Genomic DNA, 22,943 nt, shown 5'->3' on the forward strand with positions numbered 1-22,943 from the left:
ATTGAATTTATAAATAAGTTCAAATAGCAACCAATTACAAATAGCCTCAATGTCATAAATGCCAACATAAAATTTTTATTTTTGACAATTATATTGCCAAAAGTAAAACTTCGTTTAAACATTCTTTTTTGTTTAGTAACAAAAAGAAGAAGATTTATTCACCCTTGACAGATGTCTGAAAGAATGTGACAGATATATGGAGAATTAAATATGAAATTTTACAAGTTTTATATATAAATCATAAAGAAAGAATATAATTATAAATTTTACTTAAATTTTGAATTTCAGATCTTTTGTTTAAACTCTTATCATTTTTGCTAATACAAACCATTTCCAAAAAAGTCCTTTTAAATTTATTACTTTCACTACATAAAATTTTAATGTTATCAAAATCCATAATATGGTCTTTATCGATTACATGTTCTGCCAAAGCACAAGATGGTTTTTTAATTCTGCAATCACTTTTGTGAGAAATAATGCGATTTGAAAGATTTCTTCCGGTCTCACCAACATATTCAGCCTCACACTGAGTACAACTAATGCTGTATACTAAATTCGTTTTTTCAAATTTGTCTATAGGATATTTAGTTTTAGAATATAAAGATGAAATAGTTTTGATGTTCTTTGTTGCTATTTTTATATTGTCAATAACCTTTAGTGTTTGTATTAATTTAGGTGTTAATAATGGTATAAAAGGTAGTGAATGATAATAGATGTTCTGATTGTTAGATACAATGTTTTGAGATTGAGCAAAAAATGGTGTTAAATTATTTATATTACCAATATTAGAAAAAAGCATCCTATGTAGCATATCTGGAGGATAAGAGTTTTCAATTAGAATATTTTTCATGAATTTTGTGTTTAGGAAGTGCCAAAACTAAATCATCTACATATCTCTTAATAAAAGGAATGAAAAAAGTGCAATTACTGATACAATCACTGATAACATCATCCATGACATAGCTACTTAGAATGGGTGAAAGACTAGATCCCATAGGACTACCAAAAATTTGTTTATAAAATACACCATTAAATATAAAAATATTAGAATCAAAAACAAAGTTGATAAACAACATTGAAACAGTCAACATTTTCAACAGTCATAATCAGCATATACAATTCACAGTTGAGGAAGAGGTAGATAATTCTCTACCATTCCTTGACATGAGAATTGTAAGAAATACAGACAATATGTTGAAAACCAGATGGTTCAGAAAACCCATATGTAGTAATAGATTTATAAGCTATTACTCTCACCATCCAAATAAGATGAAAATGAACCTTATAACAGGATTAAAAGAACGTGTTTTAAAACTTTCTCATCCAGATTATCTACAGGAAGATCTTCAGTTATTAAAAAATATTCTAATTGAAAACTCTTATCCTCCAGATATGCTACATAGGATGCTTTTTTCTAATATTGGTAATATAAATAATTTAACACCATTTTTTGCTCAATCTCAAAACATTGTATCTAACAATCAGAACATCTATTATCATTCACTACCTTTTATACCATTATTAACACCTAAATTAATACAAACACTAAAGGTTATTGACAATATAAAAATAGCAACAAAGAACATCAAAACTATTTCATCTTTATATTCTAAAACTAAATATCCTATAGACAAATTTGAAAAAACGAATTTAGTATACAGCATTAGTTGTACTCAGTGTGAGGCTGAATATGTTGGTGAGACCGGAAGAAATCTTTCAAATCGCATTATTTCTCACAAAAGTGATTGCAGAATTAAAAAACCATCTTGTGCTTTGGCAGAACATGTAATCGATAAAGACCATATTATGGATTTTGATAACATTAAAATTTTATGTAGTGAAAGTAATAAATTTAAAAGTACTTTTTTGGAAATGGTTTGTATTAGCAAAAATGATAAGAGTTTAAACAAAAGATCTGAAATTCAAAATTTAAGTAAAATTTATAATTATATTCTTTCTTTATGATTTATATATAAAACTTGTAAAATGTCATATTTAATTCTCCATATATCTGTCACATTCTTTCAGACATCTGTCAAGGGTGAATAAATCTTCTTCTTTTTGTTACTAAACAAAAAAGAATGTTTAAACGAAGTTTTACTTTTGGCAATATAATTGTCAAAAATAAAAATTTTATGTTGGCATTTATGACATTGAGGCTATTTGTAATTGGTTGCTATTTGAACTTATTTATAAATTCAATTATTTTTATATTAAAAAAATGTTTTCAAAATTATAGAAATTTTCGGAGAAACATTTGTTAGATCAAAACATTTTTATATTAAATATTTTGAACATGTAAACAGTGATTTTTACTTACCAAACTAATTTTTATTTGGTAAGTTAACAAAAATTGTTTTTTCTTTTTAGTTCAACCTTGTAAGTATTTTGTCTTTTTTAGCTCTTGATAATAATTGTAAACACAATTGAAAGCTCGAGAATAAAAAAATAGTTAACCAATAGCCCTATTATTGACTCCAACCCATCCAAAACAGTTATATATTTGTTCCAAACGAGTCACAAGTACTTCTTTTTTCTTATATATATATATATATATATATATATATATATATATATATATATAATCTTGTGTATATGTGTGTATGTGTCTGTGGTTAATTATTCGTCCTAATAAAATCAGCGTGCCGTCACTCACTTTTTATGTGCTGAAGGTTTGTAATTATTTCAAATGCATACGCAAATGCCAGCAGCGTGTAAAAATGCATGTTTTGTGCATCTATTTGTCAAGAGATTGTGTCGAAAATTACTGAGCGGAAGAAAGGAGACGAATGAGAAACTGCGACAGATGCATTGGGAGACAGAAATATGGAATGTGTGGAAGGCCTAATTAGAGAACATCGTCGAATTTTAATAATACCGATTTCAGAAAATGTTGGTGTGATTGTAGAATATTTCTGTAGTATCGTACAAAATCTGAGTTGCAGTAAATTTTGTGTGCAAAAGATTACTCGTCTTTTGTCAGAGGACCAAAAAAGCTTACGAATGGTTTTATATTTGCAACATCTCACGAAATACAGACAAAACAGTTATTAGTTCTTTCGTTAATAGTTATTTGTTACGAACCATGGTGTTAATGTTTTGAACAAACTTGTTCAACAAAATGTTCTTTGTTACTTGTTATGTAACAGATTGTATTTTAAAACAAACCAAAAAATAAATATTTTGAACCATCCAGTAACCACACCACAGTCTGGATTTGGAACGAGAAATGCATTGTTTGGGATGAACGTACTTACTCAAAGATGTCGTGATATATCTGTAGACATGTAGTATTAACTTATAAAAGGCATTGGATCGTGTTAAGCACTCTTTATTGATTAAAATTCTAAGATATATTGGCTCGGATGGCAGATACGTCTGCATATTTACAAATTTGTATTGTAATCAAATATCATCAGTTTTAGTAGACGGTTTAAAATCACAGGCTCTTAATATTAAAAGAGGAGTACGGCAGGGATGCCACTTTTCGCCCCGGCTTTTTAACATTAAAAAAAAAAATTAAGTAAAAATCCTTTATAAAAGGTATATAAATTAAAAACCCAAACATGCTATGTCATGAAGACAAAACGTTTTCGGAAACCATGTTCCATCATCAGTGTCCTAAAAAGTATATAACCACTTTAATTAAAAAGAACATGAAGTTAAAATTTTGACCAAGGTTAATACAAAATGTGGTTAATTCTTACTAGGTGTACATGTTTTGAGCCACTAAATATCAGGGTAAAAACTCGTTAAAATTTATCTAATACAATTTGGTTTACATTATTTGTTATTATATTTTAAGATGTTAGAGTTACCAGTGGATATGGTAACATGGCGACGTATGACTCCACATGAAGTTGCTGGTCCTGAGACGAAGTGTCTACGAGGACTTGATGATAGCAACTAATTTGAATGACAAAATTTACATGTTAAGTCGAAAGTTCGAACAGAGCAGAGTAAGTTAATGTCTGTGTCTAAATATGACAGAAGCCATCAATATTTAAAAATTTGAATAAGTTAAAGTTAAAATAATTTAACAGTAGTAACATTTACTCCGAAAGAATTTTCAGAAATGCACTTGATGAAAAAACAAGAACGAATAATATTGAGCGGTGAAGTAATCGATAATTTGTGATAAGCGGATGACACAGTACTCCTAGCATCTACTCAAGAAGATCTGTAAACATTACTTGGCAGTGTCGTTGAAAGCTGAAAGCAAGCAAGTCTGGATCTAAACATATGTAAATAGTACCTTACTTGAGCAAGTTGATTAAATTGTTTATCTTGGATATCAGTTAAACTGTCAAGCAGAGTAATGGTGCAATTAAATTTAGAATTAAGCAGGCCAGAGCCGCTTTTAGAAAGATGTCCAAGATATTATGTAACAGAGACCTAAAATTGACGTAGCGGGTCTGCCTACTTCGCTGCTACATGTTCTTGGTCTTACTTTATGATGTAGAGTCTTAGACTGTAAACAAAAATTATCTAAATCGCTTCGAGTCTTTCGAAATGTGGTGATATATAAGAATTTAAAAGTTTCTTGGGTAGAAAAGCTTCCAAACTCCACAACAGTAGAACGTCTTAGCAAAACTACTGAGATTGTAAAAAGCATCATGAAGAGAAAGATGGAATTTTTCGGACGTGTAATGATAGGTCTCAAATATAGATTGCTACAAAATATTATGCAAGAGAAAACAGCAGGCAAACGCAGTCCATGACAAAGAAAAACTTCATGGTTGAAAACCCTCCTAGATTGGTATAGTACTGACACAAGCATGCTATTTAGGGTGGCAGTAAATAAAATTAAGACAGCTATGATGGTAAACAAAGTTCTAAAAGGACATGGTGCATAAAGAAGAAAAAGTAATCATCCACTTAATAATTAAGTTCAACCTTCTGCGGACAAGGTCATGTTAACACTTTTTTCGACCATTAATAACCCTTACTTATATAGTTTATAAAACGTAGAGTGCATATCAATTCAAACATGTATATTGAAACTTTAAACCAGCTTCATGAGCAGTAAGACAAAAACGTTCAGGGAAGTTTTTACGTTCATTCTTCTGCACGACAATGCTCGTCCTCATGTTGCTAAATTAGAGAAAGAAAATCTACAACAAAATAAATGGAAGATGTAGAAACGACTTATAAACAGGTGACCGGAACGTGTTGAATAAGGGCTACAGCTTAACACTTCTAAAGCAAAACTTATGATTGTCACCAAAACAGGGTTACAACCAATGAACGTCAGGACGTATGAAATAGAGTTAGCAAGAAACCACAATATCACCTATTTGGGCTCCAATGTTAACGATAACTGGGATATAAGTAAACCTTAAAATCAGATTAATACGCTGCTACATATTCTCCCCTTTGCCGTATGGCATGGAGAGCTGGACTCTTATAGCAATACTAATAAAAAAACTGACGGCATTTGAAATGTGGATTTACCGACGTATATTGCAGAAAAATTGGGTTGACAAATGAAAACAAATGAAAGAGTTTTACACCGAATGAAAAAGAACACAGAAATAACAAAAACAATAAAAATTCGAAAGTTACAATATTTCGGCCATGTAATGAGACATACAGAGAGACAATCTTCTACACTTCATAACACAGGGCAAAATCGCAGGACGAAAAGACTCAGACCGAAGAAGAACATCCTGGCTCCGAAATCTCCGAGAGTGGTATCAAGAGACATTCGCTAATCTGTTTCGAGTTGCCGTAAATAAAGTTATTATTGCCAATATGATCACCAACGTTCGATAGTCAGAGAGGGTAATAAAAGAAGAAGAAGAGTATCTACCCTATAATTACTATTTATCGTTATGTATAACACGGTATACATGGGTTGGTGATACAACGAAATAGGTGCCTTAGATGTAGCGTTAATTATCTGTATATATATTTGCCAATATTTTTTTGACTATTTTGTTTTAATTGAACAGGCCTAGCATCTGTTATATCTCTCACCTCTGAGTGCTTTTTAAACAGTCAATAAAGCTGCCTATATTTTAGTGATAAATAAATTTAATAGAGGTAATGGATTTTGACAAGGGCTATGAGTCATGCCGATGCAGTACACAAGTTTACCTGTTATATACAAGGTCAAAATCCATTACTTATAAAATGGCTTTATGTTTAAACATAAATATATTGTTTATTAATACAGCTCTCGATATCACTATACAAAGAGGTGTTAAACGATGTAATTAAGAAAGGACTAAGCGGATTTAATGAGATTTTGCCATTTTTTTTTACAAATTCCACAGGATTTTTAAACCCCACTATACGCAATGATGAAAAAATGCACCAACCATAATTTTGTCTCATAACTCCACTCAGAGTATATATTTTATACTCCGTTTTGTGTCGATTCATTCAAGCGTCGTACCTTAACATAAAGATATTTTATATAGGTACATACTGATCTTACAACATAACCATAATTTACAGTGTGGCGCCAGACGTTGACTGCTAGTTTGTGTCTGTTGAATGTGATATTTGACTACTGTTTTCACTTATAAAAATTGAGAAGATATGTATGATTCAGGTACTGTTAGGGTTTTGGTTTATTTTGCAAACGTAGATACTATATTTGTTAAGATCACATAATTCACATTTGACTCAGCGCGCATGTATCTCATGTTTTTTTATTTTTTAGATGCCTTTGATAGATAGATAGATAGATAGAACGTTTATTGACCACTTTACATAAAGTTTGAAGTCCGTATAAAAAATACAATAAAAGATATAATAATGTAAACTTAAAATTAACTTAACCATATTGGCTAAAGTAATATACATATGTAAGTATTAGCAGAAGAATTAAAATTAAAAATTTAAGATAAAAAAATCTCTAACCAAAAAAAAAAAAACAAACCTAAACTGTCACATAAAAAATCTTTGAAATATGGAAGTAACAAAAATGTGCAAATAATTAAGAATATTCCCGAATCGATGGCTAAATAAACTAATACATAAAACTTAGTACGTTTTAATAGCAATAATACAATGTGATATGTAGATAGTAAATCGACAGTATTCTGACCAAACTGGGTACACGTTATAAAGGTGTATTGAGGTATTCTGTCTTTGAGTAAAAACAATATGTTAAAAAATGCTTTCTGATCCTATTTTTAAACAGTGGTGGAGACAGAATTTTTATTTCGTTAGGCAGATAGTTATACAAGTGAATATCAATTGAATTCTTTGTGCTCTTTGATAGTCTGAATCGTTGTGACCTAATTAAATCCCTCGATCTTGTTAGATGATCATGTAATTGGGAGTTTATAGTAAACTTATTTTTATTATCGTGAATTTCCAACAGTGTTGCATACATATAAAGCGAAGGTAGAGGCATAATACCCATGTTCAAAAATAATGGTTTACAATGATCCCTTAAATCCGCTCCAGCAAGTATCCTCACCACCTTCTTTTGTAATTTAAATATTCTGTCGGCATGACCAGAGTTGCCCCAAACAGCTATTCCATATTGTATATGACTATGAAACAATGAAAAGTAACACATTTTAAGGGTACTTTTAGGTACCAAATAAACCAGGTTACGCATTACAAATATTGTACTGGCGAGTTTAGAACTTAAGTTGTCTATATGGATGCCCCAATCTAAGTTGTCATCCATAAAAATCCCTAACAATTTGATGCTATATCCAAAAATGTGTCTTCGATCTGAACTGAAAACTATATTTTGATTTTTATCCTCGTTTAGTTTTAGTTTATTATGTGTAAACCAGTTTTTAATTTTAAGCACATCGTTTCCTATTTTGTTATTTAAATTATATTGATTCTGGTCGGTACTAATAACGGTTGTATCATCTGCAAAACATATACACCTTAAGGGGTGGGTATAATGAAATATATCGTTGAGATATAGAAGAAAAAATGTAGGTCCTAATATAGACCCTTGGGGAACTCCATGTTCAACATTGTGAAAATTGGAGTAGTTATTATTTAAAAAAACGGCCTGTTTTCTGTTTATTAAATACGATCGAAATAAATTAAGAGCATTTCCCCTTATGCCATATTTGTGCATTTTGTCTAAAAGTAAAGTGTGTGAGACACAATCAAAAGCCTTAGATAAGTCACACAATGTTAAAGACACGAAGTGACCTCTCTCTAGGCCATCAACTACTTCCCTTACAATTTCCTGAATTGCTTGAGTAGTGCTGCATTTTTTTCTGAAACCATATTGATTACAATGAAGTATTTTGTACTTTTCTATGTACTCTACTAAGCGGTTATTCAAAATACTTTCAAAAATTTTACCAAGAATGGGAATAATAGAAATAGGGCGATAATTTTCAATTTCTTCTGGAGATCCTTTTTTGAGTAGCGGTAACACTTTTGTTACTTTTAATACATCGGGAAAAATTCCTTCGATAAGGCAAAGATTATAAAGTATGACCAGTTTATCAATAATAATATCCAGAGTTTCTATCACTAATTGTTTGTTTAAGAAGTAAAAATCAGTGCATTTTGAGTTTTTCAAGCTGTATAATGTATTCCTAACTTCAGTATCACTAACAGGTGTTAAAAACAACGAGTGGCAAGGGGAGTATATTCCCTCCAAAAAATTCATGGCATCATTTTCATCTATCTCATCCAACGAGTTCAATATATTTCCCGCTACCGAAGTAAAGTAATTATTAAACTCGTTTGTCGTTTGATGAAATATTACATGAAGTTACTTTTTTATTTTGAGTTTTATTCCTATGATAATTGATGACTTTCCAAGAATCTCGAGATATATTGTCAGATTTTAAGAAAAACTGCTCATATGCCAGTTTTTTCTTTATTGATATTGTTAATTGATAGTGTTTTTTGAATTGATTATACAGAGTGTAATCACTAGTAAGGTTAGCAGTAATTTTTATCTTCGAAAGGTTTACTCGCATTTTCCTTAGTTCATCGTCAAACCAAGAAACAGGTGCCTCAAAATGAATTCTTGACTTTTTTACTGGAAAGCAAACTTCAGTTAATAGATATATACCGAGATTCAGATATATACCGAGAGTGCCGAACAAATTACACTTTATGATTTAAATGATGCAGAAATTCAGGAACTTATATCAAATACACCAAGTGGTAGTGAGGATGAATTGGAAGACGTCAGTGACGAAGATGAAGAACAAAATAAGATTCCAAAGCCAGTTACAAATGAGATGTTAGAAAAGATATGAACGAAACTTAGGTTGATGAAATATTTGTTTCTGTTAGTGACACCGATGGTAATTTGTAAGGGAATTCTTCTGATAATAACAAAGACAGCGGCGAACTTAGCGAAAATGAAAAACATTAACCTATACAGAATAAGAAAAATAAAGTTTTAAAAATTAAGCAGCTGTTGTGGAAAAATAAGAAAATTGGTCAAGTGCTACCTAATTTAAAAGGAAATGATGATATTCCTAATGTCTTGAAGGATTTGACGACTCCATATGAGTTTTTTAAATATTTTTCGATGATACAATTATGCAAAAAATTGTAGATGAGACTGTGCAGTATAGTGTCCAGAAGGATCCATCCAAACCATTTAAATTTTCTTCCAACGATTTAAATACATATTTAGAAATATGAATGTTAGCGGCAGTAATAAACATAACAAACATTAGAACACACTCGAGTGCAGAAGTAGGCATTGACATAGTTAAAATGTGTATGAGTCAAAAGCATTTTGAAAAAATTCGATCGTATTTTACATTTCAATGTCAACGACTGACTGAAGTTATATAAAATAGTGAATGTGTTGCTTGTGTGAGTCCACTTCAAATAGGTAAAAGAAATAAAATTAGACTTACTCACAGTCAATTTAATTTTAATACCAAAACGACCTGTTTCGCTTTCTACACTTTGCAAAGCATCTTCAGGTCAAACGGTACAAAGTAAATTAAACGCTGAAATTATAAAAAGCTTATATTAGGGTGCTGTCTTATAAAGATAAAAATAAAAAACGTTATAGTAATTATGTTAATATTACATGTCTATTAAATTGTAATAAATTAGAAACAACCAAAATACTACTTACATTTCGGTACAAGAATTTTTAGATAATGATTCGTGATACATAGTTCAAACTATCTTGTAATTGCTGATGATGGGTGATCTTCGGTTCATGTTGTAACTGTCTGACAATTAACGAAGAAGTTTCTTGAGGGGAGAGATGTTAAAAAATGAAATAGGAGTAAGGTATATGTGATTGTTTGTGAAATGAAAGTGATGTTTTATATTATTTAAATTATTAAAATTATTTATATTTATTCAAGAGATATATTTTAGAAATGTGTGTTAATTTATTAAAATTTTTTTCTTTTAAAAATTTTTAAAAGTTTTATGTCTGTTTTGTCATTTTAATTGTGTTCTGTTTGTCTTTAATTGTTTTTAGTTTTATAATTTTATCATATGACATCACAATTTTCTGCCAAAACAGAAATTAATTGTCTTTTATCAAAATATTTGATAATTACACGTCAAAGAAATTGCACACCCAAATAATAGTACATTTAATTTCATTTATTGTCATATAACTGTCCTCATACTGTAAAAAGATAAATTAACACACATTTCTAAAATAGATCTCTTGAATAAATATAAATAACTTTAATAATTTAAATAATATAAAACATATAACAAATTCATACAAATCATTCATACAAATTCATACAAATCTTTCATTTAACAAATAATCACATATACCTTACTCCTATTTCATTTGTTAACATCTCTCCCCTCAAGAAATTTCCTCGTTAATTATCAGACAGTTACAACATTAACCGAACATCACCTATCATCAGCAATTACACGATAGTTTGAACTATGTATCACAAATCATTATCTAAAAATTCTTGTACCGAAATGTAAGTGGTATTTTGTTTGATTCTAATTTATAACAATTCAATAGATTATCTCATACCAATTTGTGGGTTGTCACTTTGTCTTCTAAATCAATTTTATGCATATTAATAAACACAGACATGTAATATTGGCATAATTATTATAACCTTTTTTTATTTTTATCTTTATAAGACAGCACCCTAATACGGGCTTTTTATAATTTCAGCATTTAATTTACTTTGTACCTGTTGACCTGAAGATGCTTTGCAAAGTGTAGAAAGAGAAACCGGTTGTTTTGGTAGTAAAATTAAATTGATTGTGAGTACGTCTAATTTTATTTTTTTTTTTACCTTATTTATATAAAATAATTCGGCCTGTCATTGATTCCTTATCTAAAAAATTCTTATTTTAGTCTATAGAAAAATCTCTTAGTAATAATGAACAGATATATGCAACCAAAGCTCGATATCACATGAAACAATAATTGTCGCTAAAACCCCACAACTGGGGTTAAAGTTTTTTATTCTTTTTAAGTGGTGTTTCTGGTTATTGCTATACGTTTAACATCCACACACAGAAACTGAAAATGACTTATCACGTCAACTAAACTGCGAACCTGATTTAGGTGCAAGCGGCACCATTGTCATGCATTTGAGAAAGTAAGTACTAGAAACACAAAATTTATTTCGATAACTACTATACCTTAATCGAAGTTGTGTGGGTTTTAGCCAACATGGGAATTCATTCCTTGGGAACTGTCAGAAAAAATATAATTCCATTGTACAAATTACCTAATGATCCAAAAACCAAGGAATTTGTTCGAGGAACATCTATAAAATATGTTGCTTACTGTAATGGTGTAGATATAGAGAATGTCTTATGGAAAGACAACTAAAATATTATGTTCTTATTATTATTTGTAGGGATTAATCCCGAAGACAAAATATCACGTTTCGATAGAAAACAAAAAGAGAAAATAAAAATTAAATGTTCGGCATTCGTGAAAAAATATAATCGTTACATGGGTGTGTAGATTTACTGGATAGTATCATAGACCGTTAAAGGATTAGATGAGGACAAAAAATGCACTTGTTTTACCATTTACTAGATATCTGCATAATCAAAGCTAGCTTAGTGCACTCTAATCATAAACTTATGGCTAATAACCAATAAACCTGATGGCTAAATTTAGAATTTAGTAACAAGAACACTCTGTAGGATAGAACGCAGAACGTAACGATCCAAACGAGAAAAACCTTTCAATAAGGATAAAAATTGTTTTAAAATATTTCGTACACAATAAACCACACTTTTTCCTAGACCATTAATAGGTATATAGGTTACATAATAGTTATTATACACGCCATAATGCATTTATGAATCAATAGTATTTTTGTCAATAAATATAAAAGAAATAAGCGTACAAAATTTTTTAAATATTTTTTCGTCAATCCTTTTGCAAAAATAAAAAAAAAATTGTGCGGTGTGGGATTAAAGTAAGAGAACAAACTTAGAAACGTCAACATTTTAATTTTATATCCTGTGGAAGTTTATGTATATACGAAAACCGTAAACTATTAAATAATTGCGAATTTAATAATTATTTATTATATATTATTATATTATTATAATATATATTATATTATATTATATTTATTATTTTATAAAATATTGCTTAGTCTATTTTTTACGTATATATCATAATATAATATACGCCGAGATATCAAATTTAAGGGATAAAGCCAAAGATACCCTTTAAGCCATGTAGATCTTGTTATCATGAGAGCTCACTTGACCCAAGTCCAAACAGTTTCTATAGGTTTCGCAGCATATTTAAGCTTTTTATGATGCCGGGAGTTCACTATAAGATACTTTACATTTATTCGTCTTTTAGCACAGGTTTCAATATTTGAAATATGAAAAATATTTTCTTGTACCTCTATATATAAATTTTCACATAAAAAGGAGTTAAGGTGCCTTTTTGATATAAATAGTTTAAATTGTAAGTAATAAAAGTAATTAATTTGACCCAATCTCAAATACAATTTAAACTCTTTGTACTTATGTGACTTCGTATTTGCATTTATTTTTAACTTTCTTATATTTATTTTCTTCAATTTATTTAAAATAATTTTTTTCATGAAAGTTTTAGTTGTATTGCTTAACTTAGTTGTTTAACACTCTTAACTGTGTTATTTCTTAGTTGTAATAAGTGTAAAAAAACTCAAACTGATTAAAAACTTTGGACGATTAATGAATTGGGAATCAAAAGAAAAAAGCACAAAACAAAAAACCCAACCACAAATTTCCCAACAATAAAAACCACACATGCAGCCAACCAAAAAGGATTCACAAACAAAAAACGACCTAAAAATAGATCTAGAAAATAATGTAACGCATATACCTTAACACAGGTAAAGCACAAAACAAACGCACAATCTCCCAAATCTCCACAATCAAATCACAATCTCCACCAGATACTACATCTACAGAGGAACCTACTTTTATTACACCAAAAAATAAAGGGAAGAAACTAAAATCAGATCAAAATGTCAAACCATAAAAAATACTAGAAGAAATGCTAAGATATTGTAAAACTATATTTGATAACCCAAACTCAAACTGCCCTATAATTTACGAACAGTTATTAGACTTTTTTTTAAAACTGTGAAAAGTCACCAGACCCGTCAAGTATCGCCAAAATATATACAGAACAAACAGCAGTCTGTTTATAATAACACAATTTGCTTTTTCGATTGATATTGGTTCCGCCCAGATATTTACGCAGAAAATAAATATGAATCTTTCCACTTGGGTTGGTGGGAACATGTATGTTCACAAGAGAATGATTTTCGAAGGATGAGATTACTCTTCGATAGATTGGCTGGCAAAGCAGTTGGTTTCATGGTTTAAGTCCAAATTTGCTTAAAATTCGTTATTGTTATTCCTTATTAGTTTTTGTTTAACCTACCCAAGATCTGTCCAGCTCCCAGTTTGGCTCCTAGGGGCCGAATCCAGATCGTTTAAAGTTTGTGTTCAGTGTTTTTTTTTTGTATCCAATACCAAGGTAACAAACCTTCTTAATAACTGACAAAATTTTAAAGTCTGTTTTGTTAGAAGGTTCACTGTAAAAGTTGTTGTTAAACATAGATTAAATTCTGTTTTGTTAAAAGGTTAAACTCAATGTAAGGCTGGTTTATAAATTTGGATATTTTTATTTGTAATAACTGTTTATATGAAATAAAAATAAATATGTAATGTTTCTTTTGAAACCAGGAGTTTAAAACTATTTCTTTTAAAAAGATTTTCACCCTTAAAAATTTTTAAGAAAGAAAAACCTTTTTTCCAAGCAAGAAGATTTTTTTAAACGGCGTCCATTTTAAATAGTTTAGGAATCTTCTTGTGTAGTGTTGCCCAGGATATCTCTGTAAAAAAGTATTTTTTTGATTTCTTTTTTGTATTTGGTTTCTCCTAGTCCCACAAATATAGGAAACCTTATCCACGACCTAGCTCTCCAACCAAAACACGAGTACTCGTTCGCAAACGTTTTAAATTATTTGCTCACCCTATCTCCAGCCCAGTAATTGTTCAGTACCCCCTTTCAACTTCCTATAAGCAAATTATATATTGTTACAACTTTAATAAAACCTATAGAAGATTGTTAGTAAAATACTTATTTCCCTACCATTTATCATTTTGAATTCGATAATTACAAATCAGAGAAGAGGCAGGGCAGCTCTTATTGATTTTTTTATTTGAAACCATTTGCAACTAATCTTAGGAACGAGGGTCGTCGAAATGTTATCAGATATTGTCAAAAATTGGTTGCGAAAAAAATACTGTAACCGGTTTGTAAATATTCTACTAAAAGGTTCCTTATTACAGATTTTGTTACAAGAATAATTTTAAAACGGTCTTCTTGTGGGATGTCTAATTTAAATATTATATTTATATTGGATTAAGCCACAACAGATTAAAATCAAAATTATATTTTCAACTAACTAATGTTTGACATTTCGAGTTCCACTCCGGAAAACGTTTTCAAAAAAAAAGATTATTTTCAAAACTATGGAAAATGTATAAATAAAAAGATATTATAAGGTTATGTTTTTCAAAATTATTAATTAAATTACTTGGCATCGATTTTGTAGTCAATAGCATGCTTATGGTTAAAAAAATCTGATGGTGGCGTTTTTGCCCTAGGAATATTAAATTATATTAAATTCTTACTGGTTTGTATTTTTTTTGTATTATATATTTAGTTTGTGTAATTTGTAAAAGTGTAGAACAAGTAATAAAATTTAATTACTTAGGAGTGGAGATCACTAGTGACAGGGATATAAGAACAGAGACCACAAGGCAAGCATCAAAAGCAGCAAGAGTAACTGGTTGCCTCCAAGAAACCATATGGAGAAAAAAATATCTGACCAAGGAAAGCAAAATGAAAGTATACAAGACAACAGTAAGACCAATCCTAACATATGCAGTGGAGACAAGGACCGATACAAGAAAGACGAAACAACAAATCAACAATATCCAAATGAAAGTATTAAGATCAATAGCGAGCATATCATTAAGAGACAGACAAACCAACAGAAGTATACGCGAACAATGCAAAATTCAGGTGGATAAAAACAAGAAAAAAAAACTGGAACGAACATATAAACCGAATGGGACCAGATAGATTAGCGAACATCTGTAAAAATAACAAGCCGTATAGCAGAAAACCCGTTGGAAGGCCGCCAAAAAGGTGGAAAGATAATGTACAGTCAACAACGACTGAAACAGAATAAGAGGCAGACAAACAGGAGTAATACTAGTCGCGCGAAGAAGAAGTTTGTGTAATGTATGTAGGTAGATTATATGTTTGTGTATTGTGTGTTGCATAAGAAGTCATGTCCCTGACTTCCTATTAATCCGCTATTATTGGTATAATATTCTTGTCACTGACTTTTCCTTTTAGTACTGACAATCAAAGCCTGATAAATTTTACTGATACGTTTGCTACACATTTTTATTTATTAAGTAAGATGAGAGCTGCTTCTTTGACTTTTTTTTTCATGAGTTTTCTCTGATTATTGATGCATTTTTTACACTAAATGTACACAAAAGAGTTATTTGATATTCTAAGGGTGAAAACACTACTCTCAGATTTTTTCAACCATAAGCATGCTATTGTCTACAAGATTAAGGCCAATTAAGTTAACCATTAACTCAGTAAAATATAACCTTCTAACAACAATTCTTTATTATAAATTTTCGCAGAATTTTTCCGGAGTGGAAATCGAAACGTCAAACATAAGTAACTTAAAATGTTATTTTCATTACACTCAATTGTGGCCTAAATACATATAAACACAATTTTTAAGAATAATTTTAAGAAAAGCAGAAAAGCATAGCTGCTATTAACCGGTGGCTTTAATGAGTTAAATGACTTTTTCTAATAATAATCAGTTAAAAATTTATATTTTATTGACTTAATCAATCGCAAATGATTAAACAATACTGTAAGGGAAGAAATATCCGGCGATTTAAAATCCTCAAAAAATTAAATAGCCTGAATTATTAAACTGATATTAGAATAAACAGTATTATACTGAAAAGTGTAGTTAACAAAATGTAGTTATTCGACTCTAAATGAAATTATATACACTACTATTAAAAAACTATTTCCAAAACTTAATTTACAAACAATTATTCATAATTTAATATTTCTGCATAAGCTCATGATCGTGCAGCAGGATATTTAAAATATTAACAAGAGTTAATATAACAACGTATATAAAGTTTTTCCTTATTTAAACTAATATTTCTAAGTTTGAAATTAATATCAAGTTGCATATAATATAGAATAAGAACCTCCAGTTAAAAGTTTTAAATTGTCAAACTACGTTGAATAGAGTCTTAAAGTTTCCATAAGTTAAGTTAAAAATAAATATATTCAGACACAAACTTGTCAAAAGAATTTATTAAATATATATTTAACTAAACGTTAATAGATAATTTGCTTTATTTAATATTCTATAAGAATAATCCATAATTCATAAATAAAAAGCTTATCAAAATATACTCCTATATAGGCCATTGAAAAGATACGTTGGGACAACATTGTTGAGAGCATGCAATTTTTTTAGTTTCAATTTTTAGTTGGTGTAGGCTTAAGTTCAAGTTTGTGGGGTTGTCACCATTGGATGAAAAGGATTTTCGCGCAGTATCTCGTAAATTAGCAACTCTAGAGAAAATTTTGTACAAGAGTAATTGTAGGAAATTAAATTTACAACTAGCAAATCTACAACTTTACTTCTATTACTTTTTATCATAAAATTGAAAATAAAAAAGTTATAAACGAAAATAACCAAAGGCTTTTGAACAAATTTTCTTTTGGGCCCTATAACTTTTTTCCTGGTTATTTTACAATAAAATGACATTTAATCAATAATATTAGTGGTTTTTTCCATGAATAATTTTCTATACAAATCTGTTTAATTTTATTAATTTCTCTGGGTTTTACAACGTTTGAAGTTCACCGGGTTCTTGAATACTCGCCTTTTTTGAATAAGGGCGTCAAAGGGTTTTCGCGCTGTATTTGTAAAGTAGCAAACCTACAGAAAATTTTGATTTAAAATTATTTGTAGCAAATTAAATTGTGTACAACTATATTCGTATTACTTTTGATCGTAAAATATAAAATAAAAAGTTATTAACAACAATAACTAAAAATGTTTGAACAAATTTTCTTTTGAACCTTGTAACATCCTTTTTGGTCATTTTACAATAAAAAGACATTAGAGCAATATTATGTAGGGTTTTCAATAAATAGTTTTTACTACAAATGTGTTTAATTTCATTAATTGCTCTGGTTTTACAGCACTCCGAAGTTGACCGGGTTCTTGAATACTCATAAGGATACGTTAAAAACAAACCATTAGACTTAGTTTTTTATTTTGTATTTTTTTATTTATATAATTTTTTATTTTGTTAATACTTCTAATATAATATTAGTTTACTATCGATCTTTTGGTCCTTTTGTGGGATAGACCACAGGACAAATATTTCAATTTTAAATGTGCTAAAAGTCAGTAAACGGCTATCCGGCAAAATTCATATCCATTAATTAAAATACTTTGGACATGTTAATAGAGCAGATACAGAAAACATAAAAAGACTTCCAAGGAAAAGTAGAAGGAGAAAGAACACGAGGAAGATCGCCAACAAGATGAATCGATCAAAATTACAGGAATATGCGAAATACCTGTGTATGAGTTAAAAGAAATGACCAGAGACAGAGATCTTTGGAAACGGACAATACACGACATCACGATGACTACTACATTCTCTCCGAGGGACCACTATTGACGGGAGAGAGATCGACCTTTTTACTTCCACCGGTTAGGTAGAGTCTAAAGGCGCGCTTTTCCCCATTTGGCCTAATTTACTGACAATTTCCACGCGAGATAATATTGAGCATAATTATATATTCAAAATAGTTATTTTCCAGCTATTGTTTTTTAATTTTATTTTATAGTTTAGGCTGCGGTTTACGATCTAATTCAGTATAGATGGATGTTTTGCGAAACAACAAAAGTTAGAATTAACGTCACTGTGGGTAATTCATCTTCGAAGTTTTCGTATAATCTTAATATTTCCATAATGTTACTGCAGGTTGCAGAACAGAATAATTGAGGCATACTGCGCATTTGAGGCCTACTTGTCGGCAACCACAAATACTTTTACAGTTTTCCTTGCATCTGCAGAAAATTAATTTCAGAAGTTCAGGAGGTACTCGAATTTTGAAAGTTTTGATTGGTATCCAAATTTTTCCGAAGTGTAAAAATTCTTGTAGATAAACTCACACAAAAATTACGTTAAATAAAATTTGTCATTTTAGTCAAAGTAGGACATATTATATTATTATCTTTGTTTGATTCCCAGAAAATTTAATTTAGCAGAGGGACGAAGACACGTATCGGAATTCCCTGTTAAGCTCACTCGACCTCAAACTGATCACCATAAAGCCACTTAGATAACAATTTTGCTAAAACATCAATCCGTTATTTAGAGAACATAGCATTCATTCTTGGACCAGATAGAAATATTTTTCATATCTTAATATCATAAAGCTCGGGTCCCTATTGGTATAACTGCGGAAAATAAGCAAGCACATTTTCTAATACGCTTGGACTATAGAATCAAATTACCTGATCACGACTGGTATAATCACTGAGCGGCATAAATTAATATTATCTGTTTATGTAGTTATCAAAATCTGGACCAACATACATCGCTATCCGAAGTAAAAAATATAGTTTATCTACATACTGCTAATAGTCATGCTCAGCATTTTAAGCTCGAACTGAAAGAGTTTTAAGCATTAGCTAAAACTGATTATGAATTTATTGGTAAACCCAGTTCTAGAGCCAGAGCCATATGAAAATCCGTGTTATCACAAAATTAAAGGGTTTGCTATAAAACACTTTTTAGCTACCAATGCTAATGACAAAAGTGCGTATAACAGAGTAGAGCGTAGAATGGCTCCTCTTGGTAGTGAACTGGTTGGTTTGATATTTCCTCATGACCATTTTAGGTCTCATTTGAATAAACGTGGCGTTACAATTAATATACATTTAGAAAGCTTTAATTTTGAGTTCACAGGGATTTTTTTGTCAGCTGCCAACCTGACAAACGCTGTCAAGCTGACAAAAACACTGTCAGTTATCAGCTGTCAGTGTTTTTGTCAGAGTTAGCTGAAGTATGCCCGCATGATATTATTGTCCAGAGTCCTTAAAAACACCTAAGGTGGGCTTAGAATAATTTTTTTTAAATTTTCACAAAACTGTAAGAGACAAGACCAGGGTGCACCAGGTGCCTCGAAGACTATCGCCGTCATTTTATTTGTACTCAGTGACCCCAAAACACGCAAGTAGTAATATTGCACTCAAATTTATCATTTTTTGTCACTTCGAAATGCAATTTGGAAGATGCATTTTCGTTGTTCACTAATGCAATTTTATGACGTATCACTTAATGTCATTTAATCACTAATCGTAATCACTTAATGTCAATTAATAATGTCAATTTCACGAGCCTACTTAAAGGTTAAAGTACTTTCAAAGTTTCTGTAGATGGTGCGTTCTCATTTAATTATATTCAAACCAATGGCACATCTCAAATTTCAGTATTAAGAATCACTTCTGTTCCAATTTATCTTTTACCACCAAATATGAAACTTAAGCAAATGATGTAATACTATTATGTCGCGATCATTCAGCGTCCACTTCAAAATTTAAAAAAACGACAATAAACCTGATACGATTAAACACCCGGACTCACTCTCTGGAACTAACATTGTCTTTTACTAAATACCAAACCATTAAATTTAACAGAGGGTTTCAAATGTCTCTCACCTTCATTTATATAAATTATTCTCTCCTTTCCGATTTCTCATTGTAAACTTACTTACTATGCTTCTTCATTTACTCTGATTATATATATATATATATATATATATATAATGTGTATAAAATCATTCTTAAGTTTATAAAAATGTGTAATTTAAAATTTTAGTGTAGATGTCAAATCCTTTACCTCTATTAAAAATTCAAATAATTTAGCTTTTTCGCCTATACTTTCCGTGGTTTACCTTTTCTGTCTGTAGGTTAACACTTTAACTCCTGGGCCTATTTATTCGCATAAGATGTCACAGCCTGACCACTTATCATGTTCTTTAATAAAATGCTTTATATGTATGTGTTAATTCATATAATTACATTTTTTATTTAAAAAGGGCTTTGTAGGGTGTATTTATTTTTGATACACGCAGTTCACCTAGACCACTATTCATAATGTCATTACCCATAGCCTTTATGTATTGAAATTAATACACATTATTTATGAAACTGTATTAAGAAAAAACATAAACAAAAATATAAACAAATTATTGTAAATATACATTATGTGTTTCAAGTGCGCGACCAAAGGATGTTGTCAGTGTGCTGTAACATATAACACATCGTCCTCTTTTGTTATATTCTTCCAGCCTATGGTGTGTTTGTTGAAGTTTTGTAACATTGTTGTCTTCGCAAATGGCAGTCACTAATTCTTCGCGAAATTGTGTTCCATCCATTTTTTTGTTCAAAGCTTTGTTGTACAGAATTAAAGCATTCACTAGGGCTGTATTTGTCAATAACTCTATTCCGAATTTCCGATACCATTTTATAGAACGTCTGATAGGATTACCATCGTAGGAACCTTTTTGATCAGAGACGTCAATGTAAGATTTAACAGAATTATATCCTACTATTGTAGACGATTTCCTTGTTATTCCTGATTTTGTATGAACGTCGACCATTTCTGGACAAGATTTTGTAGTTAAAAATGTTACCTCTCTTTTGTCGATCGATTTTCCACAATAACTTTTGTGTTGCTCTGTAGCGCCATCATATCTTCTTTATTTAGCTTTGCTTCAAACACCGACTTAGGATTGTATTTTCTATTTTTTACAAAGTGTTCCAATTAGATGAATATTGTTATCATTTAGTTCGTGTGTCAAACTGACACTAGTGTAAAAATTGTCCGCAACCAAAGTTCTTCTTGAGTGTAGAAAAGGCTGCATTATTTCCATGACCACTAGGGATGCTAGTGATTGTTCCTTTGGTCTTTTTTACTTTCCGCCATAAATTTTTGCGTGATATGTGTAGCCGCCTTTTCCGAGTTTGAAAACTTTTACGCCATATTATTACGTTTGCCAGGTATGTACTGTAAAAATGACAAACGTCTTTTAAAGAGAATCATCGATTCATCAATGTAAACATATTTACCTAGTACCAAACCAGATTGAAAACTTCTATTGAACGATGGCAACAATGGTTAAACTTTGAAAAATCTGCTTCCTTCAGGACAAGCTTCATTTTTCGAAAAATGAAAGCAAGTAAGAAGAGCCTCAAATGTACACCTCGACATGTTTGTTGTCTTGTACATTGAGCAATGATTGATAAAATTAGTGCTCGAGTAATCTCATAGTGGTGGTTTTGTATTCAAACCCATCCATATCAAAATTCCCAAAAATTTTAATATTTCTTCTCTGTTAGTATCATTCCAGTTAGTGAGATATTAATTTGTCTTAACGTTTTCACGATTTATAGCATCAATAATTTTTTGTTCGGCATATCGATATGTTTCCTGTACTAAAATATTGAGTATTTCGTTTGTTAGAAGCGGTCTATAAAATGTTAAAGGTGTATCATTATCCCTACTTTCTACAACTGTGCCAAAAGAAGTATTTTCATATATAACGTGGAATGTATTCAAATTTCCATCAACATTATTTTTCCATATAACATTTGCCTGTAAATTCCCTATATGAGGATTTACCATATCTATATTATTTAGATCTTCAATTTCAGATTCACTTTCGCTTATTTGCAAATTCACCTGTTCATCTTGAATTCTAGGTTGACTTGTAACATTATCATCTTAAAATATTTCAAAATTAGATACAACATTTAAAATTAATACTTAACTATAAACTTACCTTAAGTGTTTCCACTTTCTGCCATTTTTTTTTGTGGTTGACAATCTGAAGGGTATGCACTGTTATCGGAAATATGAATGTATAATGTATTGGCATCTGAATCTTCAAATTCACAATCATTTATTTGAGCCAGATGCTTAAGTTCGTGTAAAGAAAGATATCTCTTGTTATCTGTACCCCGACTACAATGAAGGTTTAACAGTAACTGGTATGTCACTCGACAATTTCGTGTCTCCAAATTTTATCTACAATGTTGCCGATTTTAGTATGCTAGGATTACCGAACTAACATTGAAAATTGGATACCACAGCCTAAAGAAATGATAATACACGTATAAATACACTACAACTGCGTTCGGACCACATACACCGTCGCCTGAATGCGTTCTACTCTCGCCTATCAAATTCATACACATAGGCTCAGAGAGAGTAGCTGTTGTGTATTATTTATGGTACATATAGGAGTCAAAGTGTTAAAATGACCTCCTAAGTGCAAAAAGTAATCATAGTTCTTCTCCCTTTGTAGTTGTTCTTTTAATTTTCAAAATAGAATAGTT

The 22,943-nt window shown here is 30.3% G+C and overlaps 2 protein-coding genes across 2 annotated transcripts in view; both read right to left on the reverse strand.

Moving 5' to 3' along the window:
- The window catches only part of LOC140442663 (GTP-binding protein Di-Ras2), a 1,562,201-nt gene that overhangs the window by 1,156,758 nt on the left and 382,500 nt on the right, over nucleotides 1-22,943 (reverse strand). The gene's annotated exons all lie outside the window — the stretch shown is intronic.
- Nucleotides 20,792-21,205, reverse strand: LOC140444353 (uncharacterized). Its single transcript, XM_072536102.1, has one exon. The coding sequence runs from the start codon at nucleotides 21,203-21,205 to the stop codon at nucleotides 20,792-20,794; it is 414 nt and encodes a 137-aa protein (XP_072392203.1).

This window comes from Diabrotica undecimpunctata, chromosome 6 (assembly GCF_040954645.1).
Source record: "Diabrotica undecimpunctata isolate CICGRU chromosome 6, icDiaUnde3, whole genome shotgun sequence".
In the NCBI taxonomy this organism is placed as follows: Eukaryota; Metazoa; Arthropoda; class Insecta; order Coleoptera; family Chrysomelidae; genus Diabrotica; species Diabrotica undecimpunctata.